We start from the raw sequence: 20,662 nt of genomic DNA on the forward strand, positions 1-20,662 counted from the left end.
ATTCAGAAATACACCGGTTTCAACTCACCCAACATGCCTACAAAGTATCTAATAAGTTACCTGTAAACTTGGTCCAAACATTTCCAACAATGTTCCTAATCCAACCTCAGGTACCCTAAAACGTAAATAATCGATACAATTTAAGACGGAATAAACTGTTTCTAATACTGGATAAAAACAACGTGGAGCGAGTCCTGTTCACGCGCACCAAAACAGTAGAGTCCACCTGGAGGACTACTTCTTAATTTCTCAAAAGAAAAACATCGAACAATTTCTAAAGACTGTTGACATCTAGTGGAAGCCATAGGAACTGCAACCAGGTACCTAATAATAAGGGAATCCCATAGAAATCTATTGGAAAATCCTATGATCTCAATTTTTTTGCCCCTGGATGGTTTGTCCTCGGGGTTTCGCCTGCCATATCAGTTCTGTTATTCTAGCAGACATTATGTTAACAGTTTTAGAAACTGTAAAGTGTTTCTATCCAAATCTACCAATTATATGCATATCCTAGCTTCTGGGCCTGAGTAACAGGCAGTTTACTTTGGGCACACTTTTCATCCGGATGTCAAAATACTGCCCCTTACCCCAGAGAGGTTAACGATACTAATATATCTCCCGATATACTGTGTTACAGCGGGGAAATTGAAAGTGTACTTTTTCCACACCGAATTCTCATAAATTGCCATCCAAAAGAACAATTGTCCAATAACTATGCTTTAAATGTTGATTTAAACATTGTGATAATAATGACATGAGAATGGCCACGTGTTCAGATAAGCATGAGATTCCCTTTATTCATCCTATTTATTGAATTTAGGTTATCGATTGAATTATGGGACGAAACCGATATACAGTTCATTCAACAAAAAAATTATGAAATACCTGACTTACATAAGTATTCAGACCCTTTGCTATGAGACTCGAAATTGAGCTCAGGTGCATCCTTGATCCAACTTGATTGGAGTCCACCTGTGGTAAATTCAATTGATTGGTCATGATTTGGAAAGGCACACACCTGTCTATATAAGGTCCCACAGTTGACAGTGCATGTCAGAGCACAAACCAAGCCATCAGGTCAAAGGAATTGTACGTAGAGCGCCGAGACAGGGTTGTGTCGAAGCAGAGATCTGGGGAAGAGTACCAAAGCATTTTTTCTGCAGCATTGAAGGTCCCCAAGAACACAGTGGCCTCCATCATTCTTAAATGGAAGAAGTTTGGAACGACCAAGACTCTTCCTAGAGCTGGCCAAACTGAGCAATCGGGGGAGAAGGGCCTTGGTCAGGGAAGTGACCAAGAACCCGATGGTCACTCTGAGAGAGCTCCAGAGTTCCTCAGTGGAGATGGGAGAACCTTCCGGAAGGACAACCATCTCTGCAGACAGATCTCCAATCAGGCCTTTATGGTGGGATGGCCAGACGGAAACCACTCCTCAGTAAAAGGCACATGACAGCACGCTTGGAGTTTGCCAAAAGGCACCTAAAGGACTCTCAGACTATGAGAAACAAGTTTCTCTGGTCTGATGAAACCAAAATTGAACTCTTTGGCCTGAATGCCAAGTGTCGCGTCTGGAGGAAACATTGCACCATCCCTATTGTGAAGCATGGTGGTGCCAACATCATGCTGTGGGGATGTTTTTCAGCGACAGGGACTGGGAGACTAGTCAGGACGAGGGAATGATGAACTGAGCAAAGTACAGAGAGATCCTTGATGTAACCTGCTCCAAAGTGCTCAGGACCCCAAACTGGGGCGAAGGTTCATCTTCCAACAGGACAGCAACCCTAAGCACACAGCCAAGACAACACAGGAGTGGCTTCGGTACAAGTCTCTGAATTTCCTTGAGTGGTCCAGCCAGAGCTTGGATTGAATCCGATCGAACATCTCTTGAGAGACCTGAAAATAGCTGTACAGCAACACTCCCCATCCAACCTGACAGAGCTTGAAAGGATCTGCAGAGAAGAATGGGAGAAACTTCCCAAATACAGGTGTGCCAAGCTTGTAGCATCATATCGAATAGAAGTCTTGAGGCTGTAATCGCTGCCAAAGGTGCTTCAACAAAGTACTGTGTAAAGGGTCTGAATACTTATGTAATTGTAATATTTAAGTTTTTGTATTTTTAATACATTTGCAAACATTTCTAAAAAACTGGTTTTGCTTTGTCATTATGGGGCATTGTATGTAGATTGATGAGGGGGAAAAACTATTAATCTATTTTAGTATAAGGCTGTAACGTATCAAAATGGGGAAAAAGTAAAGGGATCTGAAAACTTTCCGAATGCACTGGGTAATAGGCCATATCGGCCGATAGTAATAATAATTTATTACATTTCTATAGCGCTTTTCATAATCGCCAAGCGCTTCAAAAGCAAAAAACAAACAAGCAATACATCATTATGAGTAGCCTAGCTATAGTTAGCTAGGTCAACCAATACATCATCATGAGTAGCCTAGCTATAGTTAGCTAGGTCAACCAAAATATCATCATGAGTAGCCTAGCTATAGTTACCTTGGTCAACCAATACATCATCATGAGTAGCCTAGCTATAGTTAGCTTGGTCAACCAATACATCATCATGAGTAACCTAGCTATAGTTAGCTTGGTTAAACAATGCATCATCATGAGTAGCCTAGCTATAGTTAGCTTGGTCAACCAATGCATCATCATGAGTAGCCTAGCTATAGTTAGCTTGGTCAACCAATACATCATCATGAGTAACCTAGCTATAGTTAGCTTGGTCAACCAATACATCATCATGAGTAACCTAGCTGTAGTTAGCTTGGTCAACCAATACATCATCATGAGTAGCCTAGCTATAGTTAGCTTGGTTAACCAATGCATCATCATGAGTAGCCTAGCTATAGTTAGCTTGGTCAACCAATAGAGGCCAAGTCTTTGAGTTTGTGCATACTCCAAAGATAGAGAGGAACAGTTCATGGCTTGTTCAGAGGAAGGTTGGTCAGGGAGATGGTTGATGTAGAGCGGCTATTCTCAAACTGGGGCACGTGGGCACACGCAAGCCATCGGGGGTACACCAAATAAAAATGTGATTCACATTTTCAAACAGTCCATTTAGGTGTTTTTTTCTCGCCTGAGTAGCCTCGTTTCACTGCCCCCACTGCCCCCAGTGAAATAACAACACAATGTCAAATACAGGTAGCCTAGTCAAATAATTAACATCCACTGCCAGATTTCTGGTTACGCTGCCTTGGCAAATCGTGCTGTTAAGACAGGTTAAGACACTGATTCCCTTTGCAACCACGTACCTATGTGAGAGTGGATTCTCTGCCCTCACTAGCATGAAAACTAAATACAGGCACAGACTGTGTGTGGAAAATTATTTAAGACTGAGACTCTCTCCAATACAACCCAACATTGCAGTTATGTGCACCCTTTGAAGCACACCCTTCTCATTAACCTGTGGTGAGTTATTCACCATTTTTGATGAACAAATAAGGTTTTATATGTAAGATGGCTAAACGAAGAGCAAAATTATTGATTATTATTATTATATTATTATTGGCGCCCTGGTCCTATAAGAGCTCTTTGTCACTTCCCACGAGCCAGGTTGTGACAAAAACTCACACTCATTCTTATGTTTAATAAATGTATTGTGTAGTGTGTGTGTGGCAGGCTTACAATGAATGCAAAAAACAACATATGAGAGTGTGCTGACCCTGGTGCTAGAGGGGCTACGCAGCTGGAAGTTGGATGTTTGAAGTGGTACCAGACTATAAAAAGGTTGGGAACCACTGATGTAGAGGGCTACTCTGGGAACCAGCCTGAGTCATGTTTCTAGACACTGGACTTTTCCTCCTTCACAATGTTTTGCACCCACTTGGGTGATGCCTATATCAGTCCGGCTCCAGTCTTTTTTCATATGCCCAAGTGCCAAATAAAGACGAAAATCCATCACTATTTGATCCGAGCTCTTTTCATTGGATATGCTTATTTGGTTATTTTTGTACCTCTTATTTTGCTATCTTTTTTTCAGACCCATGCTTGAAAGAGACAAGACATCTAAATATAGTTATTAAACTGAGAGAGATAGGAGGGAGAACATTGGGATTTGAACTGAGAGAGATAGGAGGGAGAACATTGGGATTGAACTGAGAGAGATAGGAGGGAAAACATTAGGATTGAACTGAGAGAGATAGGAGGGGGAACATTGTGATTTGAACTGGGAGAGATAGGAGGGAGAACATTGGGATTTGAACTGAGAGAGACAGGAGGGAGAACATTGGGATTGAACTGAGAGAGATAGGAGGGAGAACATTAGGATTGAACTGAGAGAGATAGGAGGGAGAACATTGTGATTGAACTGAGAGAGATAGGAGGGAGAACATTAGGATTGAACTGAGAGAGATAGGAGGGAGAACATTGTGATTGAACTGAGAGAGATAGGATGGAGAACATTAGGATTGAACTGAGAGAGATAGGAGGGAGAACATTGTGATTGAACTGAGAGAGATAGGATGGAGAACATTAGGATTGAACTGAGAGAGATAGGATGGAGAACATTAGGATTGAACTGAGAGAGATAGGAGGGAGAACATTGTGATTGAACTGAGAGAGATAGGATGGAGAACATTAGGATTGAACTGAGAGAGATAGGAGGGAGAACATTGGGATTGAACTGAGAGAGATAGGATGGAGAACATTGGGATTGAACTGAGAGAGATAGGATGGAGAACATTGTGATTGAACTGAGAGAGATAGGAGGGAGAACATTGTGATTGAACTGAGAGAGATAGGGTGGAGGACATTAGGATTGAACTGAGAGAGATAGGAGGGAGAACATTGTGATTGAACTGAGAGAGATAGGATGGAGAACATTGGGATTGAACTGAGAGAGATAGGAGGGAGAACATTGGGATTGAACTGAGAGAGATAGGATGGAGAACATTGGGATTGAACTGAGAGAGATAGGAGGGAGAACATTAGGATTGAACTGAGAGAGATAGGAGGGAGAACATTGGGATTGAACTGGGAGAGATAGGAGGGAGAACATTGGGATTGAACTGGGAGAGATAGGAGGGAGAACATTGGGATTGAACTGGGAGAGATAGGAGGGAGAACATTGGGATTGAACTGGGAGAGATAGGAGGGAGTACATTGGGATTGAACTGAGAGAGATAGGAGGGAGAACATTGGGATTGAACTGGGAGAGATAGGAGGGAGAACATTGTGATTGAACTGAGAGAGATAGGAGGGAGAACATTGTGATTGAACTGAGAGAGATAGGAGGGAGAACATTGGGATTGAACTGAGAGAGATAGGATGGATAACATTGGGATTGAACTGAGAGAGATAGGATGGAGAACATTAGGATTGAACTGAGAGAGATAGGGTGGAGAACATTGGGATTGAACTGAGAGAGATAGGAGGGAGAACATTGTGATTGAACTGAGAGAGATAGGAGGGAGAACATTGTGATTGAACTGAGAGAGATAGGAGGGAGAACATTAGGATTGAACTGAGAGAGATAGGATGGAGAACATTGGGATTGAACTGAGAGAGATAGGATGGAGAACATTAGGATTGAACTGAGAGAGATAGGATGGAGAACATTAGGATTGAACTGAGAGAGATAGGATGGAGAACATTGGGATTGAACTGAGAGAGATAGGATGGAGAACATTAGGATTGAACTGAGAGAGATAGGAGGGAGAACATTGTGATTGAACTGAGAGAGATAGGAGGGAGAACATTAGGATTGAACTGAGAGAGATAGGATGGAGAACATTAGGATTGAACTGAGAGAGATAGGAGGGAGAACATTGTGATTGAACTGAGAGAGATAGGATGGAGAACATTAGGATTGAACTGAGAGAGATAGGAGGGAGAACATTGGGATTGAACTGAGAGAGATAGGATGGAGAACATTGGGATTGAACTGAGAGAGATAGGATGGAGAACATTGTGATTGAACTGAGAGAGATAGGAGGGAGAACATTGTGATTGAACTGAGAGAGATAGGAGGGAGAACATTGGGATTGAACTGAGAGAGATAGGAGGAAGAACATTGGGATTGAACTGAGAGAGATAGGATGGAGAACATTGGGATTGAACTGAGAGAGATAGGAGGGAGAACATTGGGATTGAACTGAGAGAGATAGGATGGAGAACATTGGGATTGAACTGAGAGAGATAGGAGGGAGAACATTAGGATTGAACTGAGAGAGATAGGAGGGAGAACATTGGGATTGAACTGGGAGAGATAGGAGGGAGAACATTGGGATTGAACTGGGAGAGATAGGAGGGAGAACATTGGGATTGAACTGGGAGAGATAGGAGGGAGAACATTGGGATTGAACTGGGAGAGATAGGAGGGAGAACATTGGGATTGAACTGGGAGAGATAGGAGGGAGAACATTGGGATTGAACTGAGAGAGATAGGAGGGAGAACATTGGGATTGAACTGGGAGAGATAGGAGGGAGAACATTGTGATTGAACTGAGAGAGATAGGAGGGAGAACATTGTGATTGAACTGAGAGAGATAGGAGGGAGAACATTGGGATTGAACTGAGAGAGATAGGATGGAGAACATTAGGATTGAACTGAGAGAGATAGGATGGAGAACATTGGGATTGAACTGAGAGAGATAGGAGGGAGAACATTGTGATTGAACTGAGAGAGATAGGAGGGAGAACATTGTGATTGAACTGAGAGAGATAGGAGGGAGAACATTAGGATTGAACTGAGAGAGATAGGATGGAGAACATTGGGATTGAACTGAGAGAGATAGGAGGGAGAACATTGTGATTGAACTGAGAGAGATAGGAGGGAGAACATTGTGATTGAACTGAGAGAGATAGGAGGGAGAACATTGTGATTGAACTGAGAGAGATAGGAGGGAGAACATTAGGATTGAACTGAGAGAGATAGGATGGAGAACATTGGGATTGAACTGAGAGAGATAGGATGGAGAACATTAGGATTGAACTGAGAGAGATAGGATGGAGAACATTGGGATTGAACTGAGAGAGATAGGAGGGAGAACATTGTGATTGAACTGAGAGAGATAGGAGGGAGAACATTGTGATTGAACTGAGAGAGATAGGAGGGAGAACATTAGGATTGAACTGAGAGAGATAGGATGGAGAACATTGGGATTGAACTGAGAGAGATAGGAGGGAGAACATTGTGATTGAACTGAGAGAGATAGGAGGGAGAACATTGTGATTGAACTGAGAGAGATAGGAGGGAGAACATTGTGATTGAACTGAGAGAGATAGGAGGGAGAACATTAGGATTGAACTGAGAGAGATAGGATGGAGAACATTGGGATTGAACTGAGAGAGAAAGGAGGGAGAACATTGTGATTGAACTGAGAGAGATAGGAGGGAGAACATTGTGATTGAACTGAGAGAGATAGGAGGGAGAACATTGGGATTGAACTGAGAGAGATAGGATGGAGAACATTGGGATTGAACTGGGAGAAAAATGGTTCCAAAAGGGTTCTTCGGCTGACCCAATAGGATAACCCTTTTTGGTTCCAGGTAGAATCTTTTTGGTTCCATGTAGAACCCCCTGTGGAACCAAAAAAGGTTCTTAAAGGGTTATACTATGGGGACAGCCAAATAACCCTTAAGGGTTCTAGATAGCACCTTTTTTTAAAGAGTGTAGGAAAGAGAACATTATGAGAGAGGGAAGAAGGCGAGAGGAAGAAAGGTCTCCTCTATTGTATCTCCACTATAGGGACATGCTGAGCAGTAAGCAGTGGGTCGTACTGTATAAAATAATGCCAGGCGGTTGTGTTAAGACATGACAGCCTGCCCTAGGGCTGTGTGGGGAGTCCTGTTAATGTAGATGGTCACTACCCATTAGCCTGATGGGTTGAGCACAGAGTTCCTACCCACAGACACACACACTGTCCCAGTCACCCACCCATGGTGCAATAGGCCATGATACTGTCCTCACATTTCATTGGTTCTCTAGTCTGTACCACCCGACCTTTCAATCCTCATGTCCAGGCGTCCTCTGATTGTCTTTGCCTTACTTTACAACGCTACTATTATAATCCATAATAATGTAGTTTTTCCTTTTATCAATACATTTGAACCTCACCCCTCTTGTCTTGGACAGTACTACAGTAGGTCTTTGTCCTGCATGCCTTTAATTAAGAGCCCTTATGATTGCACCCTTGCATGTATTTAAAAAAAAAAGTTAAACGGTTAAATGCTGTAAATGTTGTGATTTCTCTCTGTTGGTTGATTACATGGTCATTATTGCGTCTCTCCGTTCTCTCTCCCGTCTATTGACTCTTTATTTATTCGGTGCTCTAATTGACGTGTCACACAACAGGAAGTTCAATATATACTGAACAAAGATATAAATGCAACATGCAACAATTTCAATGATTTTACTGAGTTAGAGTTCATGGAAGGAAATCAGTCAATTTAAATAAATTCAATAGGCCCTAATCTATTGATTTCAATATGACTGGGCAGGGCTGCAGCCGTGGGTGGGCATTGGCCCACCCACTTGGGAGCCAGGCCCACCCACTGGGGAGCCAGGTCCAGCCAATCAGAATGAGTTTTTCCCCACAAAAGGGCTTTATTACAGACAGAAATACTCCGCAGTTTCATCAGCTGTCCGGGTGGCTGGTCTTCGACGATCCCGCAGGTGAAGAAGCCGGATGTGGAGGTATTGGGCTGGCGTGGTTACACGTGGTCTGTGATTGTGAGGCCAGTTGGACGTACTGCCAAATTCCCTAATATGACATAGGAGGCGGCTTATGGTAGAGAAATTAACATTAAATTATCTTGCAACAGCTCTGGTGGACATTCATGCAGTCAGCATGCCAATTGCACGCTCCCTCAAAACTTGAGACATCTGTGGCGTTGTGACAAAACTGCACATTTTAGAGTGGCCTTTTATTGTCCCCATCACAAGGTGCACCTGTGTAATGATCATGCTGCTTAATCAGCTTGTTGATATGCCACACCTGTCAGGTGGATGGATTATCTTGGTAAAGGAGAAATGTTCACTATCAAGGATGTAAACAAATTTGTGAACTAAATTGGAGAGAAATATAAGCTTTTTGTGCATATGGAAAATTTCTGCAATCTTTTATTTCAGCTCATGAAACATGGGACCATCACTTTACATGTTGCGTTTATATTTTGGTTCATTATAGATGGCTCCACTGAAGATGAAGTTATATTGTTTTATAGCTGTCATGAATGTGCTAATTGGAGTGTTTTTGAACCCTTCCTCCCTGGCTCTCTGTAGGTGAGTGTGTGACTGTGTGTAGGGCGCAGCCGCCATGCCGCTGGTTAAAAGATGCATTGAGCCCAGGCACCTGTGTCGTGGAGCCGTGCCGGACGGGGTCACCAGCGAGCTGGAGTGTGTCACTAACAGCACCCTGGCAGCCATCATCAAACAGCTGGGGGGCCTGAGTAAGTCTACACACCTGACTGACTGACTGACTGATTACTGACTGACTGACTGACTGACTGACTGACTGACTGACTGACTGACTGACTGACTGAGTGAGTGAGTGAGTGAGTGAGTGAGTGAGTGAGTGAGTGAGTGAGTGAGTGAGTGAGTGAGTGAGTGACTGGCTGACTAACTGACTGACTGACTGACTGACTGGCTGACTAACTGACTGCTGACTGGCTGAATGACTGCTGACTGAGTGACTGACAGCTGACTGACTGACTAACTGGCTGCTGACTGGCTGAGTGACTGTTGAACTAACTGGCTGGCTGACTGCTAACTGACTGACTGACTGGCTGGCTGCTGACTGACTAACTGCTGACTGACTGACTTACTAACTGACTGCTGACTCAATAACTGACTGATAGACTGCTGACTGACTGAGTGGCTGACTGGCTGACTGAGTGACTGCTGACTGACTGACTCACTGCCCTTCTCTGTCCCTGACCCATGTCTATGCATGGTGTGTGTGTGTGTGTTTTGTGAATGCAGGCCGACATGCAGAGGACATTTTTGGAGAGCTGTTCAATGAGGCCAACAGCTTCTACATGAGAATGAACAGCCTCCAAGAGAGAGTGGACCTGCTGGCGGTCAAAGTCACCCAGCTGGACTCCACTGTGGAGGAGGGTAGGTGGAGGCAACGTGGGGGGGGGGGGGTCACAGCTGGGGGATAAGAAGGGTCAAATTATCTGCTGAGCATCATACAATACATCATCAATACATCATTCCCAGGACAACATACAGCACAGCATATGGTATGAAAGCGTGAATGAGCATCAAATTAAGAGCACCATGGTAAAGGAGCGTAGTAAGAAACACACAGTTGCATAATGCTAGGGCTTCGCCAGGGCTTAGGGCCCAACAGCTGAGTCCCAGACTCCCTGCTGCTCCAATCACCAATACATTGGTTGTCATTATACAGGCTGGGATACACTGGATACTGTATATTCATCCTGTTCAAAGACTCTGCTCACAGTAATCCTGACCCTATGTTTACTGTTCTATTAAATTGTGTTTTTATTTAAGAGGAAGCATTGATACACCACTAATAAATGTGGTTTGTTTTCATGTTATTGAACATTCCACACTTGTAAACATTCTGGGTTGCCATGGCACTTCATTCATAGCTGCCAATGAGTCAGTGTTGTAGTGTTCATTCATTGTGTTGATCCTTGGCATTCTGGTCCCAGTTTCGCTGCAGGACATCAACATGAGGAAGGCCTTCAAGAGCTCCACCATCCAAGACCAGCAGGTGGTGTCCAGGAACTCCATCCTCAACCCTGTCATGGAGATGTACCATCGCTGTGACAAACCTCCACCCCTCAACATCCTTAGCCCCTACAGGTTAGCCCTCAGCCAATCACATTACGACTTACTGAACCCCACTTTAGTCATTGCACTTCTCCTTTTACGTTAAGGTACAGAATTAAGCATTGGGGATGTGCAATTTATGTGTATTATAAGATAAGAGTTATAAAATGTAGGTGTCAATTGCATTGCCACGGCCAGTGTCTCAGGTCAGGATGTGTTGTCATACAGGGATGACAACAAGGATGGTCTGAAGTTCTACACAGACCCGTCCTACTTCTTTAATCTGTGGAAGGAGAAGATGATCCAAGCAACAGAAAACAAGCGGAAGGAGAAGAGGCGGCAGAAGGCTGGTGACAAGGTGAGTGAGTTTGTGTGTATGTGTACGTGCACGTGCGTGAATGTGTGTTTTATGTGTATCTGTGATGAATTACTACTCTCTCACATTTTCTATATTTCGCTGCAAGCTCTTTGCTCTTTCTCTCTCTCTGTCTTTCTCTCTCATATATATATATATATATATATATATATATATATATATATATATATATTGTTATGACTGTTGGCTGTTTTTTCCCTCTCAGACCCTTTCTCCTTCCCTCCACCATTTGACATCAGGCCTGTCAGGATTAGCTCATTGCTCTTTTTAGACTGTCTGTGCAAAAGCCTCGGGATGTGGACGTGTGTTTAGACAGACATAGAGCATGGGAAGGAAAGAGAGAATGAGGGCTTATGGGGATAGGAAGCGAGCAAGAGAGGAAACATGGTTAGTGAATAGCATGGTCTATTGTGTTTAGCAAGATGAACAAAACCTCTTTCTAACACTACTAAGATACTGTATACATCTTAAATTGTCTAGGGGCTGTTTGATCTGTATGGCTGCAGAGTTACAGTACGGCTGGCACGATAGAAATGGAAAGCTAATTTCCTATTGAGCCGTCATCTGCAGCGCTGAATGCAGTCTCCGTAGGAACCAGTCTCCTCAGGAACCAGTCTCCGCAGGAACAAGTCTCCTCAGGAACCAATCTCCGCAGGAACCAGTCTCCGCAGGAACCAGTCTCCGCAGGAACCAGTCTCCGCAGGAACCAGTCTCCGCAGGAACCAGTCTCCTCAGGAACCAGTCTCCGCAGGAACCAGTCTCCGCAGGAACCAGTCTCCGTAGGAACCAGTCTCCGCAGGAACCAGTCTCCGCAGGAACCAGTCTCCGCAGGAACCAGTCTCCGCAGGAACCAGTCTCCTCAGGAACCAGTCTCCGTAGGAACCAGTCTCCGCAGGAACCAGTCTCCGTAGGAACCAGTCTCCGCAGGAACCAGTCTCCGCAGGAACCAGTCTGCGCAGGAACCAGTCTCTGCAGGAACCAGTCTCCGCAGGAACCAGTCTCCTCAGGAACCAGTCTCCGCAGGAACCAGTCTCCTCAGGAACCAGTCTCCGCAGGAACCAGTCTCCGTAGGAACCAGTCTCCGTAGGAACCAGTCTCCTCAGGAACCAGTCTCCTCAGGAACCAGTCTCCGCAGGAACCAGTCTCCTCAGGAACCAGTCTCCGTAGGAACCAGTCTCCGTAGGAACCAGTCTCCGTAGGAACCAGTCTCCGCAGGAACCAGTCTCCGTAGGAACCAGTCTCCGCAGGAACCAGTCTCCGCAGGAACCAGTCTCCGTAGGAACCAGTCTCCGCAGGAACCAGTCTCCGCAGGAACCAGTCTCCGTAGGAACCAGTCTCCGCAGGAACCAGTCTCCGCAGGAACCAGTCTCCGCAGGAACTTTGCCTTTAAATTTCAATCAAACTGTAACGCTGAATTTCCGTGATACGAATTGAATAGAGCTCTTAATTAGAGGAATCATGATGATTTATTAAATAACAACTAAGACGTAACTCCACCACCAGCTGTAGCAGAACTGAAATGTATTACATTAATCTTCCCGGGGCTCCCGCCAGCTTCTCCGGGATCGGTTGCGTTACCGCACTGGACGCCTCGCGGCGCCCATCTCCGCCACTCCGGATTCGGGGATCTGAACCCGACTCCCTTTCGATCGGCCGGGGGCGACGGAGGCCATCGCCCCTCCCTTCCGAACGGCGTTCGCCCATCTCTTAGGACCGACTGACCCATGTTCAACTGCTGTTCACATGGAACCCTTCTCCACTTCGGCCTTCAAAGCTCTCGTTTGAATATTTGCTACTCCCACCAAGTTAATAAATGAGCTCGTACATGTTCTACAGAACCTTCAGGAAGAAATCACACCCCTCCACTTTTTCACAATTTTGTTGTGTTAGAGCCTGACTTTAAAATGTATTCAATTGAGATTTTGAGTCACTGGCCTACACACAATACCCCATAATGTTAAAGTGGAATTATTATTCTTTCGAAATTATTATATATATTTTCCTTTAAATGAATAGCTGAACTGTCTTGAGTCATTGAGTTTTGAATAATACGTTTCATGTGTGTAATAGTAGTTTTTAACATGATTTATTAATGACTACTCCACACATACAGTATCTGTAAGGTCCCTTAGTCAAGCAGTGAATTTCAAACACAGATTCAACCCTGAAGACCAGGGAGGTTTTCCAATGCCTCGCAAAGAAAGGCACCTAGTGATAGATGGGTAAAAAAAAAGCAGTCATTGAATATCCCAATTACACTTTGGATGGTGTATCAATACACCCAGTCACTACAAAGATACAAACGTCCTTCCTAACTCAGTTTGTTTATCCCATGTGTAACTCTGTTGTTGTTTTTGTCGCACTGCTTTGCTTTATCTTGGCCAGGTCTCAGTTGTAAAAGAGAACTTGTTCTCAACTGGCCTACCTGGTTATATAAAGGCAAAATAAAAATAAATAAATTAAAGTTCCTGGAAAGGAAGAAAACCGCTCAGGGATTTCACAATAAGGACAATGGTAACTTTAAAACAGTTACAGAGTTTAATGGCTTTGATAGGAGAAAACATTGTAGTAACTCCACAATACGAACCTGATTGACAGAGGAAAAATAAGGACGCCTGTACAGAATAAAACATTCCAAAACATGCATCCTGTTTGCAAAAAAGGCACTAAAGTAATACTGCAACAAATTTGGCAAAGAAATTCACTTTTTCTCTATATATTTTCAAGCATAGTGGTGGCTGCAGCATGTTATGGGTATGCTTGTAATCACTAAGGACTGGGGAGTTTTTCAGGATAAAAAATAAATGGAATGGAGCTAAGCACAGGCAAAATCCTAGAGGAAAACCTGGTTCAGTCTGCTTTCCACCAGACACTGGGAGAGGAATTACCATTTCAGCAGGACAATAACCTAAAACACAAGGCCAAATCTACACTGGAGTTGTTCACCAAGAAGACAGTGAATGTTCCTTAGTGGCAGAGTTACAGTTTTGACTTAAATCTACTTGAAAATCTATGGCAAGACCTGAAAGTGGTTGTCTAGCAATGATCAACAACCAATTTGACAGAGCTTGAAGAATTTTGAAAAGAATAATGGGCATTTTTGCACAATCCAGGTGTGGAAAACTCTTCTACTTACCCAGAAAGACTCACAGCTGTAATCACTGCCAAAGGTGCTTCTACAAAGTATTGCCTCAGGGGTGTGAATAGTTATGTAAATTAGAAATTTCTGTATTTCATTTTCAATACATTTGCAAAAATGTCTAAAAACACATTTTCACTCTGGAATTATGGAGTATTGTGTGAAGATGGGTGAGAATTTTTTTTATTGAATCCATTTTGAATTCAGGCTGTATTTAGAATAAGTAGAATAAGTCAAGTGTATGAATACTTTCTGAATGCACTGTATGTATGGTTTATGCTAGTTCTATAGTGAGTTTTGATTGTTTTGTCCCATACGGAGGGTTTATACTATCTAGTATGGCTCAAGTCCTCCTGACTTCAGAGTCTGAAGAGGCTCTTTGATGTGAAATGGTAATGCATGGACAGCCACACCAAGCACCAGAGAGCCGCCCCCTTCCATTATGGGAGGTCTCAACCCCCCAGAAAAAAAAGTATGAGAGAACCAATCAAAAGTCTCAACATTTCTGGGTGAATATTGCATTGAAACGGACGGACTCCTTTCCAGAGGTCTCTCTCACTGTGTACCACAGTGGGTCGTGCCAGCCAGCCATGGGTCGTGCCAGCCAGACGAGAATTGTACCCCATTCTGATGGCATCCTCTGACGCAGTCCATATTTCTGTATTTGGGCTGCAGTCAGTGTTATGTGTGCTTTCTGATGGTGTCAAGTCTAGTTTCCTCGATATTTCTTTTTATTTTTTTTATTTTTTTTATTTAACCTTTATTTAACCAGGTAGGCAAATTGAGAACACGTTCTCATTTACAATTGCGACCTGGCCAAGATAAAGCAAAGCAGTTCGACACATACAACAACACATAGTTACACATGGAGTAAAAACAAACATATAGTCAATGATACAGTGAAAAAAAATAAGTCTATATACAATGTGAGCAAGTGAGGTGAGATAAGGGAGGTGAAGGCAAACAAATATATGTATAAATAAATAAAAATATAAAAAGGCCATGGTGGCGAAGTAAATACAACACAGCAAGTAAAATAAACACTAAAAAACACTGGAATGGTTGGTTTGCAGTGGAAGAAAGCGCAAAGTAGAGACAGAAATAATGGGGTGCAAAGGAGCAAAATAAATAAATAAATACAGTAGGTAAAGAGGTAGTTGTTTGGGCTAAATTATAGATGGGCTATGTACAGGTGCAGTAATCTATGAGCTGCTCTGACAGCTGGTGCTTAAAGCTAGTGAGGGAGATAAGTGTTTCCAGTTTCAGAGATTTTTGTAGTTCGTTCCAGTCATTGGCAGCAGAGAACTGGAAGGAGAGGCGGCCAAAGGAAGAATTGGTTTTGGGGGTGACCAGAGAGATATACCTGCTGGAGCGCGTGCTACAGGTAGGTGTTGCTATGGTGACCAGCGAGCTGAGATAAGGGGGGACTTTACCTAGCAGGGTCTTGTAGATGACCTGGAACCAGTGGGTTTGGCGACGAGTATGAAGCGAGGGCCAGCCAACGAGAGTGTACAGGTCGCAGTGGTGGGTAGTATATGGGGCTTTGGTGACAAAACGGATGGCACTGTGATAGACTGCATCCAATTTATTGAGTAGGGTTTTGGAGGCTATTTTGTAAATGACATCACCGAAGTCGAGGATTGGTAGGATGGTCAGTTTTACAAGGGTATGTTTGGCAGCATGAGTGAAGGATGCTTTGTTGCGGAATAGGAAGCCAATTCTAGATTTAACTTTGGATTGGAGATGTTTGATGTGAGTCTGGAAGGAGAGTTTACAGTCTAACCAGACACCTAGGTATTTGTAGTTGTCCACATATTCTAAGTCAGAGCCGTCCAGAGTAGTGATGTTGGACAGGCGGGCAGGTGCAGGCAGCGATCGGTTGAAGAGCATGCATTTAGTTTTACTTGTATTTAAGAGCAATTGGAGGCCACGGAAGGAGAGTTGTATGGAATTGAAGCTCGCCTGGAGGGTTGTTAACACAGTGTCAAAAGAAGGGCCAGAAGTATACAGAATAGTGTCGTCTGCGTAGAGGTGGATCAGAGAATCACCAGCAGCAAGAGCGACATCATTGATGTATACAGAGAAGAGAGTCGGTCCAAGAATTGAACCCTGTGGCACCCCCATGGAGACTGCCAGAGGCCCGGACAACAGACCCTCCGATTTGACACACTGAACTCGATCAGAGAAGTAGTTGGTGAACCAGGCGAGGCAATCATTAGAGAAACCAAGGCTGTCGAGTCTGCCGATGAGGATGTGGTGATTGACAGAGTCAAAAGCCTTGGCCAGGTCAATGAATACGGCTGCACAGTATTGTTTCCTATCGATGGCGGTTAAGATATCGTTTATGACCTTGAGCGTGGCTGAGGTGCACCCATGACCAGCTCTGAAACCAGATTGCATAGCGGAGAAGGTATGGTGGGATTCGAAATGGTCGGTAATCTGTTTGTTGACTTGGCTTTCGAAGACCTTAGAAAGGCAGGGTAGGATAGATATAGGTCTGTAGCTGTTAGGGTCAAGAGTGTCCCCCCCTTTGAAGAGGGGGATAACCGCAGCTGCTTTCCAATCTTTGGGAATCTCAGACGACACGAAAGAGAGGTTGAAAAGGCTAGTAATAGGGGTGGCAACAATTTCAGCAGATAGTTTTAGAAAGAAAGGGTCCAGATTATCTAGCCCGGCTGATTTGTAAGGGTCCAGATTTTGCAGCTCTTTTAGAACATCAGCTGACTGTATTTGGGAGAAAGAGAAATGGGGAAGGCTTGGGCGAGTAGCAGAGGGGAGGGCAGTGCTGTTGTCCGGGGTAGGGGTAGCCAGGTGGAAAGCATGGCCAGCCGTAGAAAAATGCTTATTGAAATTCTCAATTATAGTGGATTTGTCGGTGGTGACAGTGTTTCCTATCTTCAGAGCAGTTGGAAGCTGGGAGGAGGTGTTCTTATTCTCCATGGACTTTACAGTGTCCCAGAACTTTTTTTAATTTGTGTTGCAGGAAGCAAATTTCTGCTTGAAAAAGCTAGCCTTGGCTTTTCTAACTGCCTGTGTATATTGGTTTCTAGCTTCCCTGAAAAGTTGCATATCACGGGGGCTGTTCGATGCTAATGCAGAACGCCATAGGATGTTTTTCTGTTGGTTAAGGGCAGTCAGGTCAGGAGAGAACCAAGGGCTATATCTGTTCCTGGTTCTAAATTTCTTGAATGGGGCATGCTTATTCAAGATGGTGAGGAAGGCATTTTAAAAAAATGTCCAGGCATCCTCTACTGACGGGATGAGATCAATATCCTTCCAGGATACCTCGGCCAGGTCGATTAGAAAGGCCTGCTCGCTGAAGTGTTTCAGGGAGCGTTTGACAGTGATGAGTGGAGGTCGTTTGACCGCTGACCCATTACGGATGCAGGCAATGAGGCAGTGATCGCTGAGATCTTGGTTGAAAACAGCAGAGGTGTATTTGGAGGGCAAGTTTGTTAGGATGATATCTATGAGGGTACCCGTGTTTACGGAATTGGGGTGGTACCTGGTAGGTTCATTGATAATTTGTGTGAGATTGAGGGCATCAAGCTTAGATTGTAGGGTGGCTGGGGTGTTAAGCATGTTCAAATTTAGGTCGCCTAGCAGCACGAGGTCTGAAGATAGATGGGGGGCAATCAGTTCACATATAGTGTCCAGAGCACAGCTGGGGGCAGAGGGTGGTCTATAGCAGGCGGCAACGGTGAGAGACTTGTTTTTAGAGAGGTGGATTTTTAAAAGTAGAAGTTCAAATTGTTTGGGAACAGACCTGGATAGTAAAACAGAACTCTGCAGGCAATCTTTGCAGTAGATTGCAACACCGCCCCCTTTGGCCGTTCTATCTTGTCTGAAAATCTTGTAGTTGGGGATGAAAATGTCAGAATTTTTGGTGGTCTTTCTAAGCCAGGATTCAGACACGGCTAAAACATCCGGGTTGGCAGAGTGTGCTAAAGCAGTGAACAAAACAAACTTAGGGAGGAGGCTTCTAATGTTAACATGCATGAAGCCAAGGCTATTACGGTTACAGAAGTCATCAAAAGAGAGCGCCTGGGGAATAGGAGTGGAGCTGGGTACTGCAGGGCCTGGATTCACCTCTACATCACCAGAGGAACAGAGGAGGAGTAGGATAAGGGTACGGCTAAAAGCTATGAGAATTGGTCGTCTAGAACTTCTAGAGCAGAGAGTAAAAGGAAGTTTCTGGGGGCGATAAAATAGCTTAAAGGAATAATGTACAGACAAAGGTATGGTAGGATGTGAATACAGTGGAGGTAAACCTAGGTATTGAGTGATGATGAGAGAGATAATGTCTCTAGAAACATCATTGAAACCAGGTGATGTCATCGCATATGTGGGTGGTGGAACTGAGAGGTTGGATATGGTATAGTGAGCAGGGCTAGAGGCTCTACAGTGAAATAAGCCAATAAACACTAACCAGAACAGCAATGGACAAGGCATATTTACATTAAGGAGAGGCATGCTTAATCGAGTGATCAATAAGGGTCCAGTGAGTAGAGGTTGGTTGGGGTCACGGCGATCCAGACAGCTGGCCGGGTAGATGGCTATCGGTAGCAAGATAGCATAGGATGGAGGTCTATTTGTAGATACCTCGTGCGTTTCCGTCGGTAGGTTAGTGGGGTTCCGTGTGGTAGAGGGGATCAATCCAAATTGGCAAAATAGATATAGTGACCCAAGAAAAAAATAAAATAAATAAATAATAATGATAATTGTCCGATATACTTATTCAGATAGCAGCCGATAAGACAGCTAACGATTAGCGGGCCCCAGATGAGCGTTCAGGTAACGTCGGGACGGAGGTGCCAGTTGGATAACTCCCTCGGGCAGATAACGTCGGCAGTCAGTCGTGAAGGCCCGGTGGGGCTCCGTATCTGCGGAAAAAAAAAAAAAAAAAAACGGGTCCGGATAGGTGACTATAGCCCAGGAATGGCTGATGGAACTCCTCAGCTGGCTAGCTCCGGAATGATTTGAGTTTGCTCCGGGATCGACGTAAGCCAATAGTCACACGGTTTGCAGCTAGCTAGCTGCGAAATCAAGGTGCAAATGTCCAGAGCCTGCGGCTGAAATCCGGGGAAACTGAGAGAAAAAAAGTCCCGGAATGCTCCGGTCCGAGTCGCGTTGCACAAAAGTGCCGGTAGATTATCGAGCTAAAGGAATAGCTGATGACCACAAACGTGGGCAGCTGAAACACCAACGCTAGCCAGCAAACCGGCTAATTTCTGGGCAGCTACAGATTAGCTTCTGGCTAGCTATCGGATAGCTTCTGGTTAGCTTTCTGGCTAGCTTCTGAATTAGCCCCTGGCTAGCTTCCACGGTGGATTTTCAGATTTGAGGTAAATAATACTTTTTTGTAATTGGTGAAGCGGGTTGCAGGAAAGCTTTTGCAGGAAAGCTTTTGTAGTTGAGTTCTTGGATAATAAAATATATAAAAGATATGCGAAGAAAGGTGTAAATATATATATATACAGGACACGACAATACGAAACAGAAATGACGTCTGAACTGCTAAGCCATCTTGGAGAAGGATATTACGAAAGGTGTACCGCAAAGGTCGATTTTGTTCTATAAATAATATTGGTCTATCTATTGGTCTACCAACTGTTGACCAAGCTATGTTAGAGCTGCAATCTGATTTTGTTACATTACAGAAAGCCCTTGTTGATTTAACACTTGAACTTAATGCGGGCAAAACGAAATATATGTTCTCTAATTAACACAAGAATGTCTCAGATGGACTACATACATTATATACACAGCAGCATGTGGACACCCCTTTAAATGACTGGATTCGGCTATTTCAGCCACACCCGTTGCTGACAGGTGTATAAAATCAAGCACACAGCCATGCAATCTCCATAGACAAACATTGGCAGTAGAATGGCCTTACTGAAGAGCTCAGTGACTTTCAAGGTGGCACCATCATAGGATGCCACCTTTCCAACAATTCAGTTCATCACATTTCTGCCCTGATAGAGCTGCCCGGTCAACTGTAAGTGCTGTTATTGTGAAATGGAAACGTCTAAGAGCAACAACGGCTCAGCCGTGAAGTGGTAGGCCACACAAGCTAACAGAACGGGACCGCCGAGTGCCGAAGCACGTAGCGTGTAAAAATCGTCTGTCCTCGGTTGCAACACTCACTACCGAGTTTCAAACTGCCTCTAGAAGCAACGTCAATCGAGCTCAATGCCAAGCATCGGCTGGAGTGGTGTAAAGCTCGCCACCATTGGTCTCTGGAGCCATTGGTCTCTGGAGCAGTGGAAACACATTTTCTGGAGTGATGAATCACGCTTCACCATCTGGCAGTCCGACGGACGAACTGGGTCTGGCATGTACTTGGAGAACGCTACCTGTCTGAATGCATAGTGCCAACTGTTTGGTGAA

General features: G+C 44.2%; 1 protein-coding gene across 2 annotated transcripts in view; it reads left to right on the top strand.

Moving 5' to 3' along the window:
* The window catches only part of LOC139552692 (actin-binding protein WASF3-like), a 35,960-nt gene that overhangs the window by 6,408 nt on the left and 8,890 nt on the right, over window positions 1-20,662 (top strand). For both annotated transcript variants that reach the window (XM_071364681.1, XM_071364680.1), the window contains 4 exons: window positions 9,237-9,403; window positions 9,936-10,070; window positions 10,634-10,787; window positions 10,983-11,112. In XM_071364681.1, the coding sequence (XP_071220782.1) occupies window positions 9,271-9,403; window positions 9,936-10,070; window positions 10,634-10,787; window positions 10,983-11,112 (552 nt within the window). In that variant the 5' untranslated portion in view covers window positions 9,237-9,270. The remainder of the gene's footprint in view (window positions 1-9,236; window positions 9,404-9,935; window positions 10,071-10,633; window positions 10,788-10,982; window positions 11,113-20,662) is intronic.

This window comes from Salvelinus alpinus, chromosome 24 (genome assembly GCF_045679555.1).
Source record: "Salvelinus alpinus chromosome 24, SLU_Salpinus.1, whole genome shotgun sequence".
In the NCBI taxonomy this organism is placed as follows: Eukaryota; Metazoa; Chordata; class Actinopteri; order Salmoniformes; family Salmonidae; genus Salvelinus; species Salvelinus alpinus.